The sequence below is a fragment of the Gymnodraco acuticeps genome, unplaced genomic scaffold (assembly GCF_902827175.1).
Source record: "Gymnodraco acuticeps unplaced genomic scaffold, fGymAcu1.1, whole genome shotgun sequence".
NCBI lineage: Eukaryota > Metazoa > Chordata > Actinopteri > Perciformes > Bathydraconidae > Gymnodraco > Gymnodraco acuticeps.
Window position 1 is genome coordinate 206852 of NW_022989762.1, and position 17359 is coordinate 224210.

At 43.3% G+C, this 17359-nt stretch overlaps 1 protein-coding gene across 1 annotated transcript in view; it reads right to left on the reverse strand.

Moving 5' to 3' along the window:
* The window catches only part of olfml2bb (olfactomedin-like 2Bb), a 59751-nt gene that overhangs the window by 25265 nt on the left and 17127 nt on the right, over positions 1-17359 (reverse strand). Inside the window, exons 2-3 of the mRNA XM_034215428.1 lie at positions 10928-11194; positions 10665-10772 (exon numbers count right to left, since the gene is read on the reverse strand). Of these exons, the coding sequence (XP_034071319.1) occupies positions 10665-10772; positions 10928-11194 (375 nt within the window). The remainder of the gene's footprint in view (positions 1-10664; positions 10773-10927; positions 11195-17359) is intronic.

The following is a 17359-nucleotide window of genomic DNA, read 5'->3' on the forward strand; positions in this document are numbered from 1 at the left end:
AAACCCTCAAAGTACACCCTGTAGCGAGTAAAACTCTAACACAGAAAAGACCTGTCTATGCTGCCCCAGAACGCCTCGTTGGACATTTATCTTTTTCCATTGTTTACTTCCTGGGTACTGTGACGTGGGGATACCCAGAGGCCACACCCTTTGCCAGCCTTTCACGAAACAAAGCTTCCCAAACCTTTCAGCGATTCATGCCGGATATGTACAGCGTAGGGCACTGAATAACGATGCTGTTCCTACTTTGTTTGGACCAGCGGGAGATTCGGGTACACAACCTGTAAGTATTAATTGTTGTTTGTGTATTTATGATGTTTAAAACAAACAAGGTATCTACCACGACTGTTTAAATGGGTAAACGTTTTTCGGGCTACTACGTTGGGATCGCGGAGAAATGCTCTCTGCAGACCCATTCTCACAGCGTTATAAACCTTTTTCTTACTCAATATCAAGCCACACTTATTGTTTTTACTTCGGCTGTGAGTGTTTGTGTGTGTTCAGGATGAGTTTTACTTGTTCTAGCTGTATCGCCGACACGGAAGCCTGTCTGCTCCTCACAGCAGCCGCGAGCAGCAACGAGCCTCTCGCGTTGCGACCAATCAGAGCACACTGGGCTCACAGGGAGGGGGGGCAGGAGCTCCATCAAGCCGTTTAGGACAGAGAGTGAATATCGGTGAATACACATACTAAGATATGCTGTATGAGAAACCAATGTAAGTTTGGAACATTGAACAATGTAAATCTAGTAGACCTAAACAATGGAATTATGATCAGTAGAAATGGACATGACATTGGACCTTTAAATATAAAGATATAACATTAGTGCTTGGCAATAGGCACGGGTTTCACCCATAGACTGTATATATAAAGGGTTTCACATAAGTGAAGACACCTCAAGAGAACACTCAGAGCGAGGGGGCATGCACGTCCCTCTGAGCTGAGTTATTGACAGATTCGAATTTTGCAGATCAATAACTCATGAACATAACGTTGTAAAAATACAAACAACATGACTTTACAATCATAGCAAGGTAGACAACGAGCTACAGAGTCGTTTTTATCAGAACAGTTCGATCCGCGCCGTCATCCGAGCTAAACTTCAAGAATTGGTCACAATCTGCAGCTGGAGGAGGGAGAGGAGTGCTTCAGGGTTTTGCGAGATATTGCAACATAACTTTTGCCAACTTCCGCTCATTCCTGGGCAGATCTGTCTTCTCCATGACGATGTCTCCGACTTCGAGGTTTCTTTTTGGAGTATGCCAGCATTGTCAGGTGGCAATGCTGAAGAGGTATTCTTTTCTCCAACGGCTCCAGAACTTCTCTGCAAGGTACTAAACATGACGCCACCTTTTGCGAGCATACATATCTTCCCTTATAAATCTACCAGGAGGTGGTAAGGCTGTGATTGGTTTCATGGTGAGCAGGTGATTGGGCGTAAGCGGCTGTGGTGGTGATGGATCCACACGCTCGGACGGCAGATCTGCCATACGTTGTTCTTCTGTGAACCTCCTGAGTTTTCTGCATGTAACACACTGATGCAGGTAGGTTGCCACAGCTCTGTGGATTCCTTGAATCCAGTATCCATGTGATCTTATCTCATTAATAGTCATGCCTTTACCTTGATGTTGTACCTTCTCATGATAATGAGCTATTATTGTCCTGGTAATGGGATGGTCCTTTGGGATAATCACTGGATGTTTCAGTGAGTGAAGGAGAGATGCATTTTTCAGTCTTCCTCCCACCTTGAGCAGTCCGTCTTGATCCAGAAAGGCATCCATCTTGTACAGTTTACTCTGACGAGGAAGCTGAGTTTTCTTACTGAGCAACTTTATCTCTTTGGGATATATTTGTCTCTGTCTCCTTTATGATGACATGCTGTGCATCCTCTCGTTCTCGTACTGTGCTGTGATTCGTTGACTTATCTCTTCTAGCACAACGGATGAGAGCGACAGCTTGAGTTGCCTTTGACCATGAAGAAAACTTTGACAATCTGTCTGAAAGACTCACTTGTTCCACTGTTTGTGTGTTTAGTTTCTGAATCTTTTTGATTTCAGGATCTCTAATCTGCATTTCTGTGATGACATCTACAGCTGGTGGTATGTCCTTCTCCAATAGAAACTGAGGTCCTGTGAGCCAGCTGGACGTGAGAATCTCATTTGCCCTTGAACCTCTAGATGCAAGGTCAGCAGGGTTATCATTAGTAAAGACGTATCTCCACTGCTGAGGAGTTGTACTCAGATGTATTTTCTGTATCCTGTTTGAGACAATCTTTCCATCTTTATTGGCATCTTGAAAGTCAGATTCCAATACCCGTACTGCATCTGCTGGAGTCACTGAAGGGAGCTCCTTGACAGCAACTCTGTGGCACATATTTTTGAAGCTTGGTGACTCAATCTGTGATGATGTGTAACCCACAATACTCCATCCTAGATCTGTGCCAACTGCATAGGGTTCTCCTCCGAGGATTACTTGCCGTGGTGCCAGTGCTGTTGAGCAATTATAGCCTATCAAAAGGCTAACTTCACAATCTAGCTGTGGTGGGATTTCATCTGCTATTATGCAGAGATCATTCCAGTGCCCTGCAGTTTCACAGGTAGGAATGTGTTTTCGATTCACTGGTATGCAATCCTTAGTGTAGGTTGGAGGGAGATCGATGACAATGTGGAGTTAAAACCTCTCACCCTGAGACCTTGGACCCTTTCACTGTGCACCAATGCATCCTTTCCAATCATTGTTGTTAGCTTCAGCCTCACAGGATGTGTCTCTGTTTGCAAGCTGTTGCTTACTTCCTGTTCAATGAAGACCGTATCACTTTGAGTATCAAGCAACGCATACACAAGCCTTTCCATACCTGGATTGCTGACAGAAGAAACCCACACTGGAACAATCATTATTGTATTCTCAGATGGCTCCTCAGTATTCACATTAAAAGACATTGTGGTTGCTGCTTCATCTGTGCTGCTCTGACTCAGGACTGATGATGAGTTGGCTTTAGTGTAGCTGTCATCATGGAGAGATGTAGGATGTTTTCCTTTGCAGTTGTCACATGAGTGTCTGTGACGACAGTCCCTTGCATTATGGCCTAGCTTTAGACAGCCATAGCACAGTTTATTTTCCTTCACATATTTCCTTCTTTCGTCCAGAGATTTACTTTTGAACTCAGGACAATAGTGCAGACCATGTTTACTGTTTTGACATAGCATACATGGAGGCCTTAAACTTGTTTTTGCCTGTCCTTTGATTTAATTGTCTCTGTGGCTGTCTGTGTGTGGAGAACACTAATTTTACTTCTACTTTCTTTCAGATTATGTTTCTCTGAGTTCGACTCTGCTGAGTGGAGAGCACGGAATGAAGTAATAGGATTACAGGCAATCTCTGCTTCCATTAACATGAAATCGACAAACTGCTGGAAGTTTGGAAATTCTTGCTCACTTCTCGTGACTTGAGTAACCTTTCTGTTCCACTGTGATGCTGTCCAGTCAGGTAGCTTTTGAATCAGTTTCTGATTTTCCTCGCAGTCATTCAAAATGTCCAGACCTTTAACATAGGGTATGGCTTCCTGACATGAGTTTAGGAAATCAGCAAATGTTTTGGCCAGTTTGACAGTTTTTCTCTGAATATTCTCTGTATGATAAAGGGCTGACCATACCTTTGGTTGAGACGGCTCCATGCATCCTTATAGGCTTCCTAATCACTTCTGAAGAAGATGCCATCAAGTATTCTTCGGGGTGGACCTCCTACGTACTTTCTCAGATAATGCAGTTTGTTAGCTGAAGAAATGTTCCTTTTATCTATGAGTGACGTGAATGAAGCCTTCCACTCAATGAAATGGATCAGGTCACCATTGAATACAGGTGAATACATTAAAAAGTGCCATTACAATCAGGTTTAAAACTAAAAGAGCAAACACAATTAAAGATGTTTGGAGTTTTATTTTAGTTATTAATTTAATTTTTTGTCCAAGAGATGCTGATTTGAAACCGTTGTTACCAGTGGCGGCTGGTGGAAAATATTTTTGGTGGGGCTATGGAAATGGTGACCAAACCATACTAGGAAGAAAATGTTGAGAAATGACCCCTTAAATTATGACTTCTGGTGATATTAGAGGGGGGGGGGGGGGGGGGAGGACAAATTGAGCCTTAAAAATATGAGATAATCCATAATCTTCAGTGTGGTTAGCTATGAATCTTCCAAAACTTCCAAATACCTTGTCCTGGACATATTTTTTTATTTAACCTTTATTTAACCAGATAAAAGCATTGAGATAGAATCTCATTTGTAATGCTGACCTGGCCAAGAAGGCAGCAACGTTATACATAACACATAACACAAACATATAAAATACAGAGAACATAACTAAGAAAACAAAAGACAAAAAAGCAGTCACTACATTGTGCACATTAGGACAGTAAGAAAGGTGCACTACTTATTACTGCAAGAGCAGCACGTGGTAAGGACTTCAGACAACTTCAATTTAAAACATGCTATTGAGACAAGTGCCATCAGTTTGAGGCATGATTGAAGGTCATTCCAAGACCAAGGACCATAATAAAAAAGACTCCTTTTCCCAGCCTCAGTCCGCACAGCAGGAACCTGGAACCGTATCCAGGCACTGGGTCTGAGGTTGTAAGAGTCACAAACTGGAGCAAATCTGGCACATATGTACAGTGGAAGCTTACCTAAAATGGCTTTACACATTAATAAAAACCAATGCTGCATCCTACGCATAGACCATCCAGTTAGGCTGCACAGTTTGCAATGATGAGTCCTATAGGGTGCATTTGATATATAACGCAGTGCAGCATGGTAGAGTGGGTCAAGTTTGGCCAAAACAGTGGGACAGGCAAATCTATAAATGGTATCACCGTAGTCCAGCTGGGACAGGAATAAGCCAGAGACCAACCTTTTACGGGATGAAGTTGAAAAACAACATAAAGGAAAGGAAGCCAAGAGTGAATTTCAATTTATTTGTTAGAACTTCAATATGGTGTTTGAAGTTCAGATTACTGTCCAACCAAAAGCCCAGATATTTGTAGGTATCGACAAACTCAACAGAGACACCATCAAGGGTGTCAATGGAGAGGCAAGAGGATGCTGACTTGGGAGCAAAAAGCATTGCTTTGGTTTTCTTACTGTTCAAAAGCAGTTTGGAATCAAGAAGTGCATGCTGCAGCGTGATAAAATCTGATTTTAAATTGGAAACGGCCATATCCAGAGAAGGAGCACATGAGTATACAATAGTGTCATCAGCATACGTATGATATAAAATTGCATCTGATTACAAATATTGTTTACATATAATAAAAAGAGCAACGGCCCCAAAATAGAGCCCTGTGGAACTCCCTTCTTCAAGGTGACAGGGTCAGAGACAGTACTACCCAACCTGACACATTGAGTACGGTCGGTTAGATAACTCTGAAACCAGCAAATGGCATTATGACCGAAACGAGACATCAACATAACATTAGACATAATGTGGTGATCTACAGTGTCAAATGCTTTGGCTAGGTCCATTAACAATGCAACACAAACAGATTTGTTATCCAAAGCAGACTTAAAGTATAAACTGTGCAACAGTACAGTAGGCCCACACAAACTGCAGAACACTGGTGCTTTGGGAACACTCAAATGATTTAATTCCCATTTGAAATCAGGAGACTGAATACGAACATTACGTGTGTGTGTGTGTGTGTGTGTGTGTGTGTGTGTGTGTGTGTGTGTGTGTGTGTGTGTGTGTGTGTGTGTGGTGTGTGTGTGTGTGTGTGTGTGTGTGTGTGTGTGTGTGGCCGTTTCTCAATCTCGAGGATATTGGCTTCCAAGCCAATATTTCAAGGATGCTACGTCATCAAGTGGCACAGCAGGACCATTCCAATGTCCAGCATACTTGGAATTCCACGAGGCCGCGTCCTTGGTTTGGGGGAAATTTCGAGGCTGCACATGGGTAGACTTTGCGTCCTTAAAATCCCCACAATGCTTTGCGCACGGACCAATTTCCCCAAATGTGTGGCGGAAAATGTAAGGCGGGGCCTCTCATATGACGCACACCTGCACACTTGCTAGCCTGTTCCACTCTTCATTTTCCGAATTCCAGGAAGGATTCTTTCCTAGCTTCTGAAGGAAGTGACTTGGAAGTACGTGACTACCAAGCCAGCATCCTCGAGATTGAGAAACGGCCTGTGTGTGTGTGTGTGTGTGTGTGTGTGTGTGTGTGTGTGTGTGTGTGTGTGTGTGTGTGTGTGTGTGTGTGTGTGTGTGTGTGTGTGTGTGTGTGTGTGTGTGTGTGTGTGTGTGTGTGTGTGTGTGTGTGTGTGTGTGTGTGTGTGTGTGTGTGTGTGTGTGTGTGTGTGTGTGTGTGTGTGTGTGTGTGTGTGTCATACTTGCCAACCCTCCCGATTTTCACGGGAGACTCCCGATTTCATTGCCCTCTCCCGGTTTCCTCCCGGGGTCATATTTCTCCCGCATTTCTCCGGATTTCTGACAAAATCAGATTTACTCACGACTGTTTCCACTGGAACTTTAATACAGCTACACCATTGTTTGGTTTCCATGGTAGCGCGTCTCTTTAGCAGCGCACACAACTCAAAGTCTGAAAGGGTGAGGAGTCACAGAAAACTGAACAAGAATCGACAACTCGACCCTCTGCTCACTCCTTTCCTGTAAAATACAGGTCCAATCCACACATATGCTCCATGGTGCAGGCATTGCATTTACAACTACAATAAGCATGTAAATGTTAATCTACAGCTCTGGCGATCCACTAGCACCCGGAGTCTCCACCTGGAGACGCAGCCATCCTCATCAACTACTGACTGTAGCGTCACCTTGGATACGAGTCCAAACAACTCACAGACTGCATCGGGCGCTGAAATTGCCGCCCTGTGACCATCAGATCTGACGACGCTGATTGGCTGAAATTATGTTTCGGCGGCATAGTTTACAGATAGCAACAGTCAGCAATGTGTTGGCTGCTGCTGCTCTGGCTGAGGGCTCCTTTCTTACCGCCCAGACGAGAGAGGGTAATTATACACGCTGCGGCCAGGCAGGAAACATGTGACTTATCAGTAACTTTAGACATCGTAAAACAATTTTAAACGAGATTGTATTGTAGATTATACATTTTACTGATACCAACTATATAATATTTACCTTGATCATTACAAAAAAAATAATAATTTTTTTTAAATACATTTTTGAATGGCAATCAAACATGTGGGAAGAAGGGGGGCGGCGCCCCTAGCGCCCCTATGGGCCGGCCGCCACTGGTTGTTACATACAGTTACGGCATTTCCTGTTTCTGCCGGAGAGAGGGGAGTTTGTTCCAAAGCTTGCCGCTGTATTTACTCCCTCAACCTGAAAGGAGGGAGCCTCGTTAAGCTGCGAGTATCACTCCGCCACGGAGTGGGAGTGGGTAGGGTGTAATTTGGAATTGGGCCTGTGTGTGGGTGTTTCTCAATGTCGAGGACGCTTGCTTGGTAAGACATGTCTTCCGAGTCAGGTCCTTCAGAAGCGAGGCAAGAATCCTTCCTAGCCTCGGAAAACGAAGAATGGTCGGAACAGGCTAACAGGTGTGCAGGTGTGCGTCATATGAGAGGCCCCGCCTTACATTTTCCGCCAAAGATTTTGAAAATTGGTCCGTGCGCAAAGCATTGTGGGGATTTTAAGACCGCGGAGGATACACATGTGCAGCCTCAAAATTTCCCGCAACAAAGAATGCCGGCCTCGGTAGAATTCCAAGGATCCTGGACATTGGAACAGTCCTTCGGCGGGACTCGATGACGTGGTGTCCTTGAAATAGTGGCTCTGGAGGAGGCTTCCTCGACATTGAGAAACACTGTGACTGACCCGAGCTTGCGCCTCATCGTTCTGATAGCTTCGCCCCTTCGCTTCAACCCCCCTTCCTCCCCCCACATCTACAGGTGAAAATTATTTTAGCGACACATTCATCGTGTAGCAAAAGTCAAGGCAGATTTGTGACGTTGTAATGACTGATTTGAGAGGTTGTAATAACCAAGTTGCAGTTGTAATGGAAAATATATTGAAAAAACAAATATTTTTCTGCAAGTGAACATTTCATCACTAAGTTCCTTTTATTTCTACAAGCTACAAAACTTGTTTTTTCTTTCTGTGACTTCAAATTTGGTTCACATACCTCATTCACACCAACGCAACTCCGGTTCAAGCTCCGTGCTAGAGCTTTTCAGGTTCAGAACCGGTTCTTCGGTTTAGCTCCGGCTCTTTTCACACCGCCCAGAGTCCGACTGGTGCTGCGTCATTGCGTAATCGTTGCGTCATGACGTAAACTGCTTCATAAAGCCAAACCGTGCGGAAACCCCTCACACCGACAACAACAACAATGGCCGATTGTGCTCCAGCTTCCTCTGTACCTCTTCGGAAGACCAGATTCCCAGTAGGTAGCTGGTCTCTTCAGTGGACCACTGCTGCTTGTTAAGTTTCTCCATCGTTGTGTACAAACTGGATAAAACGCGGGCTTTTTGTTGTTGATCAGGAGTTGATCCCGCCCCTGCCCCCGCCTCGACGTAAGCGTGACGTATGCGGTGCTTTTGCTCTAGCCGGACAATTTCTTGGTGCTTGAAACAAACCGGATTCCGGAGCTAAGAGGCTGCTCCGCTGCGGTGTGAACAGGAAAACCGGTGCTTTTCAAGCTCCAGCTCCGAACCGGCCCTGAAACACTGTTGGTGTGAATGAGGTAACAGATACAGTGGGGCAAAAAAGTATTTAGTCAGCCACAAATTGTGCAAGTTCTCCCACTTAAAAAGATGAGAGAGGCCTGTAATTTTCATCCTAGGTATACTTCAACTATGAGAGACAGAATGAGAAAAGAAAATCCAGAAAATCACATTGTCTGATTTTTAAAGAATTTATTTGCACATTATGGTGGAAAATAAGTATTTGGTCAATAACAAAAGTTAATCTCAATACTTTGTTATATACCCTTTGTTGGCAATGACAGAGGTCAAACGTTTTCTGTAAGTCTTCACAAGGTTTTCACACACTGTTGCTGGTATTTTGGCCCATTCCTCCATGCAGATCTCCTCTAGAGCAGTGATGCTTTGGGGCTGTCGCTGGGCAACACGGACTTTCAACTCCCTCCAAAGATTTTCTATGGGGTTGAGATCTGGATACTGGCTAGGCCACTCCAGGACCTTGAAATGGTCACTCCTTCGTTGCCCGGGCGGTGTGTTTGGGATCATTGTCATGCTGAAAGACCCAGCCACGTTTCATCTTCAATGCCCTTGCTGATGGAAGGAGGTTGTCACTCAAAATCTTACGATACATGGCCCCATTCATTCTTTCCTTTACACGGATCAGTCGTCCTGGTCCCTTTGCAGAACAACAGCCCCAAAGCATGATGTTTCCACACCCATGTTTCACAGTAGGTATGGTGTTCTTTGGATGCAACTCAGCATTCTTTCTCCTCCAAATGCGTCTAGTTGAGTTTTTACCAAAAGGTTCTATTTTGGTTTCATCTGACCATATGACATTCTCCCAATCCTCTTCTGGATCATCTAAATGCTCTCTAGCAAACTTCAGACGGGCCTGGACATGTACTGGCTTAAGCAGGGGGACACGTCTGGCACTGCAGGATTTGAGTCCCTGGCGGCGTAGTGTGTTACTGATGGTAGCCTTTGTTACTTTGGTCCCAGCTCTCTGCAGGTCATTGACTAGGTCCCCCCGTGTGGTTCTGGGATTTTTGCTCACCGTTCTTGTGATCATTTTGACCCCACGGGGTGAGATCTTGCGTGGAGCCCCAGATCGAGGGAGATTATCAGTGGTCTTGTATGTCTTCCATTTTCTAATAATTGCTCCCACAGTTGATTTCTTCACACCAAGCTGCTTACCTATTGCAGATTCAGTCTTCCCAGCCTGGTGCAGGTCTACAATTTTGTTTCTGTTGTCCTTTGACAGCTCTTTGGTCTTGGCCATAGTGGAGTTTGGAGTGTGACTGTTTGAGGTTGTGGACAGGTGTCTTTTATACTGATAACGAGTTCAAAGAGGTGCCATTAATACAGTTAACGAGTGGAGGACAGAGGAGACTCTTAAAGAAGAAGTTACAGGTCTGTGAGAGCCAGAAATCTTGTTTGTTTGTAGGTGACCAAATACTTATTTTACCGAGGAATTTACCAATGAATTCATTAAAGATCCTACAATGTGATTTCCTGGATTCTTTCCCCCCATTCTGTCTCTCATAGTTGAATTGTACCTAGGATGAAAATTACAGGCCTCTCTCATCTTTTTAAGTGGGAGAACTTGCACAATTGTTGGCTGACTAAATACTTTTTTGCCCCACTGTACGTGGATATGTTATACAAGTGTAAATGTATGCACACAAGCTCAGAGTTTTTTTCTGCAAGTGCTCACATCAGGTTTTACAAGCTCTCGCATTTTGCCCCATATCTACCTTCATATAGGCGCTCCCTGAGTTCTATTCTAATCTCGATAAGTATTATTATGTTATTGGAGTTACAGTCTTTGGCTCAAACCAACCGTTAAATCGTCTAATCGCTCTATTCCATCTATGACATTCTACCTTATGGAAAGCAGGTTTTAAGTGCGTTTTGAATCCCTCCATGCAAGACATTATATATAGATGTAAAGCAAATGAGTGTCCTGTGTATGTGGTTGTGTCTGTGTGTGCTCACCTTCTCCATGTTATCAACCCTAGTCAGCAGCTTGGTGGTTACAGAGTGGAGTTTCAACAAGTCCATTCCATACAGAGAGCCCTCCAACAAGTCAATGATAGTTGCCAGCTAAACAGGCCCAGTACCAGAGAGGAGAACACTTTGATTAGGATATGGGAATCATCTTTACCTGAAGTCCAAACTTACATTATTCCAAGAAATCATTGTCCTCAACAGCCACAAATATTTTGTGTGTGCGTGTGTGTGTGTGTTTGTGTGTCTACCTTGATGTCATCTTTGCTGGCCTCTTGTAGTTTTTTAAACCTGTACTCTCCCTCACAGGGGTTGACAGCTGAAGGTGGAGCCATGCACACACACTTCTTGCAGTCTGTTCCCTTGGTTATCGTCTCCACAGAGTAAGAATATTGTGATGGTGATGCCTGCTCGCTGATACGGCTGCAGTCAGAGCGTTTGATTGGTCGAACAATGCAGCGACACACACAGTCGGACCCTGATGACACAGTCTTTACTTTGTCGTAATCGCCCAGCAGCTGAAAGAGAAAGAAAACATGTGTTTGTATTTTTCTCTAATTTACTCGGCAGCTAAAATGAAAGGAAACTCACAGAAAACACAAACAAACATTTAACTCACCCGTAATATGGATGTATATTTGATACTTTGTTTTATTCTCTATAATATATATTATAATGAGGATTTTAAGCAGGAACAGCTACAGTGATTTACAAACAGGCACTTTTTGGTTTGGAGTACAGTCTGAAGGATTACATAACCAACCACCAAAAAGATGCAGCACGTGGTCGTGGTGTACACACATTGGATGATTTACACGTCACTTGAGCTGAAGTGACTAACTGTGGGGTTTGGATTGTGTTTAAAGGAAAAGTAAAGTTAAGCCACAGTTTTGCAGTAGTAAAAAATGCTGTGTCTAATACGATCACATAATCTCATTTTCATTTTGGAAATGGTACATTTACAGTTTAAACATGTGTCTCTGTTGATGTGGATTTCACTTGATGAAGTGAATGGAAACTTTTCCTGAGTTCACCATAAAACTGAGATGTGATCATCAGACACACCAGACTGTCTGGAAACAAGATCAAATAAAGTCTGGTGGAAGGAGGAAAATTAACCTAGACTTCTAAACTGTATCATTTTTTACTTGTTAAGGCATTTTTTACTTGTTTTTTTTCACGAAACTGTGTCTCAGGGCTTCTTAACATTTAAAAACCTATTAATGTGTCATACTCACTTAACGGGAAGAAACTCAGCTAACTGACGATACAAACCATTTTTACCAAAACAAAACACAAGTCTCACAAGAAGCGTCTAAATGAGCCCTGAGCAAAAAAAATGCTAGAGCACTTAGCACAGAACTCACGGTAAGAATACCCTTATTACTTATCGTAACTGCACATACAAGATATTAGATTAAAGCTGATATTCCACTGATTCTATAGGTATTAGTATCATCACTGAACGATCAGAGCTCGCGACAGGGAAAGCAAACACAGACATCACAACACGTTGTAGCAGGACAGGGAGAAATTAAACCCACTCCTACAGATTCCCTGAGAAAAAGGGGAGTGGCTAATCAAGCACCCCTGAGAGAAACTGGAGTAAACAATCAAGAGAATGATTGGCACCTGTGTGCTGTTAAAAGGAGGACAGCATGTCATTCGAAAGAGGGAGAAAGAAGCAAGAGGAAGTCGGAATCGAACAAGGAGAAAAGTGGATTCTTGAGGACTTCATCAGCTGAATCAGGCTATTTTTTGGGAGTTTTTGTCACTGAAACCAGGAGCTGTTGGGGAAACATTCAACTTTCCCCTTCCAAGTTAACCCTACAATCCAGTGAGCTATTCTGGCCTGTCACCCTCAGATAAGTGGTTCTCACTACACCAATATCATTTCTCCTCCTCTAGCACTCTACACACACACACACACACACACACACACACACACACCACACACACACACACACACACACACACACACACACACACACACACACACACACACACACACACACACATACACATACACATACACATACACATACACACACACACACCACACTCTGGACTGGAAAAGCTGAACTTTACAACTTTACTTTCACACATCCTTATCCCCTGAAATACACTCCTAAAATTAGTGACAAAGGACAAAAAAGACTTCTCCCCTCCCCCACACTCACTCACATTCAATCCCCAGGATTTATTGATGTTTTGTGAGTTAACTTGGCTTATTTGTTTGTGTATGTATTGGAGTTAAGTTTATCTGGTAAATGGTCTGTGACATGAGTATGTTTGTTTGATGTACTGATTTATTATTTGGAGTTAACAAAAATACAGACATTTTATGTTGAAAGTGAATTGATTTATTATTTTTCCTTTGTAAAATTCAGTAGCTAGGTCACCGGGCTATCTCTCTGTTTCTGTGTGTCTAAAAAGTTTAATTTATTCGTTCAGGGATAAGACCTACGCTACAGAAATGGCAACCACGAAGGGACACAAACCCCTGACATAAAGTTTTTTTTAAAATGAAGAAAATAAGTTAAAAGTGAAAATAATTACATTGTGCTTGTTCTTCATGCATATTTGCTTGGTGGGTTTTGTATATGATCTGCAAGATTTATCCATCTGTCATATTGCCTTTGACTGTTTAAGTGTTCTATTTATTGAGGAACTACGTGAATGTATGTTGTACACATTTCATACACGTCATTCAGAGATAGATACCCACAGACATCATTATGGCTGATCTACCACCTGCTTCAGGGTTGCCCTCAGTTTCACATGACATAGAAGCCCCTGATGTGCAAACCCCAACATTTACTTATGGTGCAGGTAGGGCATTTAGTGCACACTTGCAGACTTGTTTTCTAACTCCAGCTCAGCCTCTAATAGGGACACATGACCGCCATAGGCACCCATGGCCCATCTCTAATCCTCAGCTAGACCCTGTCAATCAATCTGTTGCGTGGGAAACTGAAGATGTGCATCACTCATCGAAAACAGGAGAGGGTGCCCTAAGTCTATCATCTTCCTCTCCATATTCACTATCTCAGTCTCAGCATGAGCTTCCAGCATATATCCCTACTCCTGCCCGAGGTTTTAATCAGATTGCAGAAAAACACCAGCAAGATTGGGACATGCTACATATTGAAATGGGTGAACAAAGTCGGTCAATAAAAGAACTCACACTGAGTTTGAGGGGAGTACAGGATTCCACAAAAGAGCATCTCAAGAGTCTTGCAGATCAAATTAGTGCAAATCATCGTCAACTCATCACAAAGACTACCTCTCATAAAGAACGGGTGGAAAGAGAAATGGATAACATCGTGAAAGGAATCAAAATGGTTGTGGAAGAGGAACTGAAAAAATGTGAAACCTCGCAGCTAACACAGATGCGCTTCATGATGGAACAATTCCAAAGGGAAATTCAACAGGAGCTTAACGGTTGTCTTACCGATAATCAAAAAAGTATCACTGGGCTATCAATAACCATGGAAGTAAATCACAATGATATCATCAAGTTGGCTTCCAATCTGAGAAAAGTGCAGGTGGAAAGTAAAGAACAAATACAACACCTTGAAAGAAAAACCTCTGGTCTTCAAGGCGAGCTGGACTCTCTGAAGGAAGCAAAGTCCATTTCTACTTCTTCCAGCTCTAACACTTCTTGTCTATTGGATAAATCCTCCACAACTGCAACGGCACCTGTTATCAAAGGTGATCATATTAGGTTAACTTTTCCAACATTTGGAGGGCCTGATGATGATCCCGACCCCCTCAACTACTTGTCAAAATGCCATGACTTTCTTGCCTTACATCCCTTATCGAGCAAGGATATTCTTGCAACCTTCCGAACTGTACTTCTTGGTACTGCTCGTGATTGGTGGGAAATCGCTAGAAATAAAGTAACCTCCTGGAGTCAGTTTGAGACCGATTTCCTTGCAGCTTTCCTCTCAGAAGATTATGAGGACGAGCTAGCTGAACGTGTAAGAACAAGAAGTCAAAAGGAGAAGGAACCCATCAGAGATTTTGCTTTCTCTTATAGAGCTCTTTGTAAAAAATGGAACCCCTCTCTCACAGAGGCCAGCATTGTGAAAATGATTCTGAAAAACATCAAACCATTTATTGCCAGTCAGCTCAGAGGTCGAGTTGAAAATGTTGAAGATTTAGTCCGTCTATGTCATCAACTAGAAAAGGATCATGAACAGCAGCAAGAATATAACAAGCGAATGAGTGTTAGGACTGTTAACCCTGTTCCTAAACCTAACCCCTCTAGTCAGCCTGTGGATAAACCCCACCACTTTGTTGTGTGCTGGAGATGTCAAGGTAACCATGTTCCTGGTTCCTGCCCACAGTACAGTTCACCTGGCACTTCCCCTAATCCCTACCGGCAGCAAGCACCTAAGGCACCTCAGCGATTTTCCAAACAAAAAGGGATGCCTGGAAATGGTTCAGTGTCAGTTGTAAAATCGGAAAAAAAAGAACGATCAAGCCACCCCCAAGAGCAGGAAAAGTTGGATGTGTCAAATTCCACTTCTACAAACAATCAGCTGGGCACGTCTTCTAGTCCCCAACAGCTAGTTGTACCGATTTCCATAGGTACCTGGCGTGGAAAAGCAATAGTTGACACAGGAGCCAGCTACACTCTCAATCATGAGAATCTCTGGATGGAGTTAAAGGGATCAAATGTCGACCTCCAGCCATGGGAAGAACGTCCTTTGTATCTTGCAAATGGTGAAGCAGCCACTCCCATTGGATGGGGAAACCTCTCTGTGAATCTACAAAATCAAGTGGCCACTCTCCCTATAGCTGTCCTTGGGCCCAAAGCTCTAGCCTATGGTGTGGTCCTTGGTCTAAATTTCATTTCAGATACTAGAATGATAATTAGTGTGGCTGATAAAGAGTATTGCTTTAAGTCCAACCCCTCTGTTATCTACCCCTTCCAGCCAGGGAATGCCAACATCCCTTGGAATAGATATTTTTTTTAAAAACACCTAACACCGCATCAGCCAGGGCAAAGTCTTTCCCTAATAAGCTCCATTCCACCACCCTTTCTCTCTTTGGAACCGGTGCGACTGGCAGTCAAAGATTACATCAACATCGCTGTGTCAGATGCAAACTTAAAAGATGGAGAAAAGAAACAATTACGACAGCTCCTTGAGTCTAAACCCCAGGTCTGCACAAATCAGCCTGGTAAAACCGATGTGTTGAAGCACACCATCTATTCCACAAACTGTGTACCCATCAAGCAAAGGGCCTACCGAATGTCCCCTGTGAAGCAAACCATTGTGGAAGAACAATTAAGAGAGATGATTACTTCAGGAGTCATTGAACCTTCCCATTCTGGATGGGCATCTCCTGTATTTCTGCCACCAAAGAAAGATGGAGGCCACCGATTTTGTGTAGATTTTAGGAAAGTTAATGCTGTCACAGAAACTGACGCATACCCTTTACCAAACATTAACGAAATCCTCGAATCACTTTCTGGAGCTTCCCTTTTCTCCACCATTGACTTAAACAGTGGGTACTGGCAAGTACCGATGGATCCAGAAAGTAAAGCACAGACTGCCTTTGTCACTCACTGTGGCTTGTATCATTTCAATGTCATGCCCTTTGGTCTAAAGAATGCTCCTGCCACCTTCCAAAGGCTAATGGAGAAAGTCTTAGATGGCCTGCGGGGAGTAATCTGCCTGGTCTATCTTGATGACATAATAGTTTATTCATCATCTGTGACTCAGCATTTTGAGCGCCTGCTAACTGTAATGGAGCGACTTCACAAAGCCAATCTGACAGTCAACCTAAAAAAGTCCAGATTCTGTATGAAAGAAATCAGATTTCTTGGCCATATTGTCTCTGGAGAAGGAGTCAGTGCGGATCCTGACAAAGTCGAAGCAATAAGATCCTACCCTGCACCAACTAATCTCAAGGAAGTACAGAGGTTATTGGGACTAGCAGGCTGGTATCATAAATTTGTACCCGACTTCTCAAAAATTGCTCAGCCTCTGAACGACCTGAAAAAAAAAGAGAGACCTTTCATCTGGAATCAAGCATGCCAGCATTCCTTTGATCAACTGAAGTCCAGTTTGATCTCTCCGCATATCTTGGGTCACCCAAATCCAGATTGTCCTTTCTTTGTCTATACAGACGCAAGTGGTATAGGTCTTGGAGCGGTGTTGACTCAGGAAACGGAAACTGGGACAGAAATAGTTCTAGCCTATGCCAGCAGAACCCTAAACAGAGCTGAAATGAACTACTCTGTCACAGAGAGGGAGTGCCTTGCAATAATTTGGGCTTTGGAGAGATGGCAACATTACCTGGAGCTAAAGCTATTTACAGTCATTACAGATCATTCTGCTTTGAAATGGGTTCTGTCATCAACCAAAACCTCCAGCCGCCTCATCAGATGGGCACTAAGATTGCAAAGGTTTGACTTTGTTGTGGAATACAGAAAAGGAAAACTAAATTGTGCCCCTGATGCCCTTTCAAGGATTTCCCCTAACTCTGGGTGTTGTCTCTTCTCCAACAAAACAGATGAGAGTATTCCTATATCCCTCGAAAGAATTTGGGAAGAACAACAGAAAGATCATAAGGTGGAGCAAATCTTGACTCAGCGAGCGGAAGGAAACAGACCCATGGAACAGGATTTTAGCATACTTGAGGATAAAGTTTATCACAAGAAACAGATG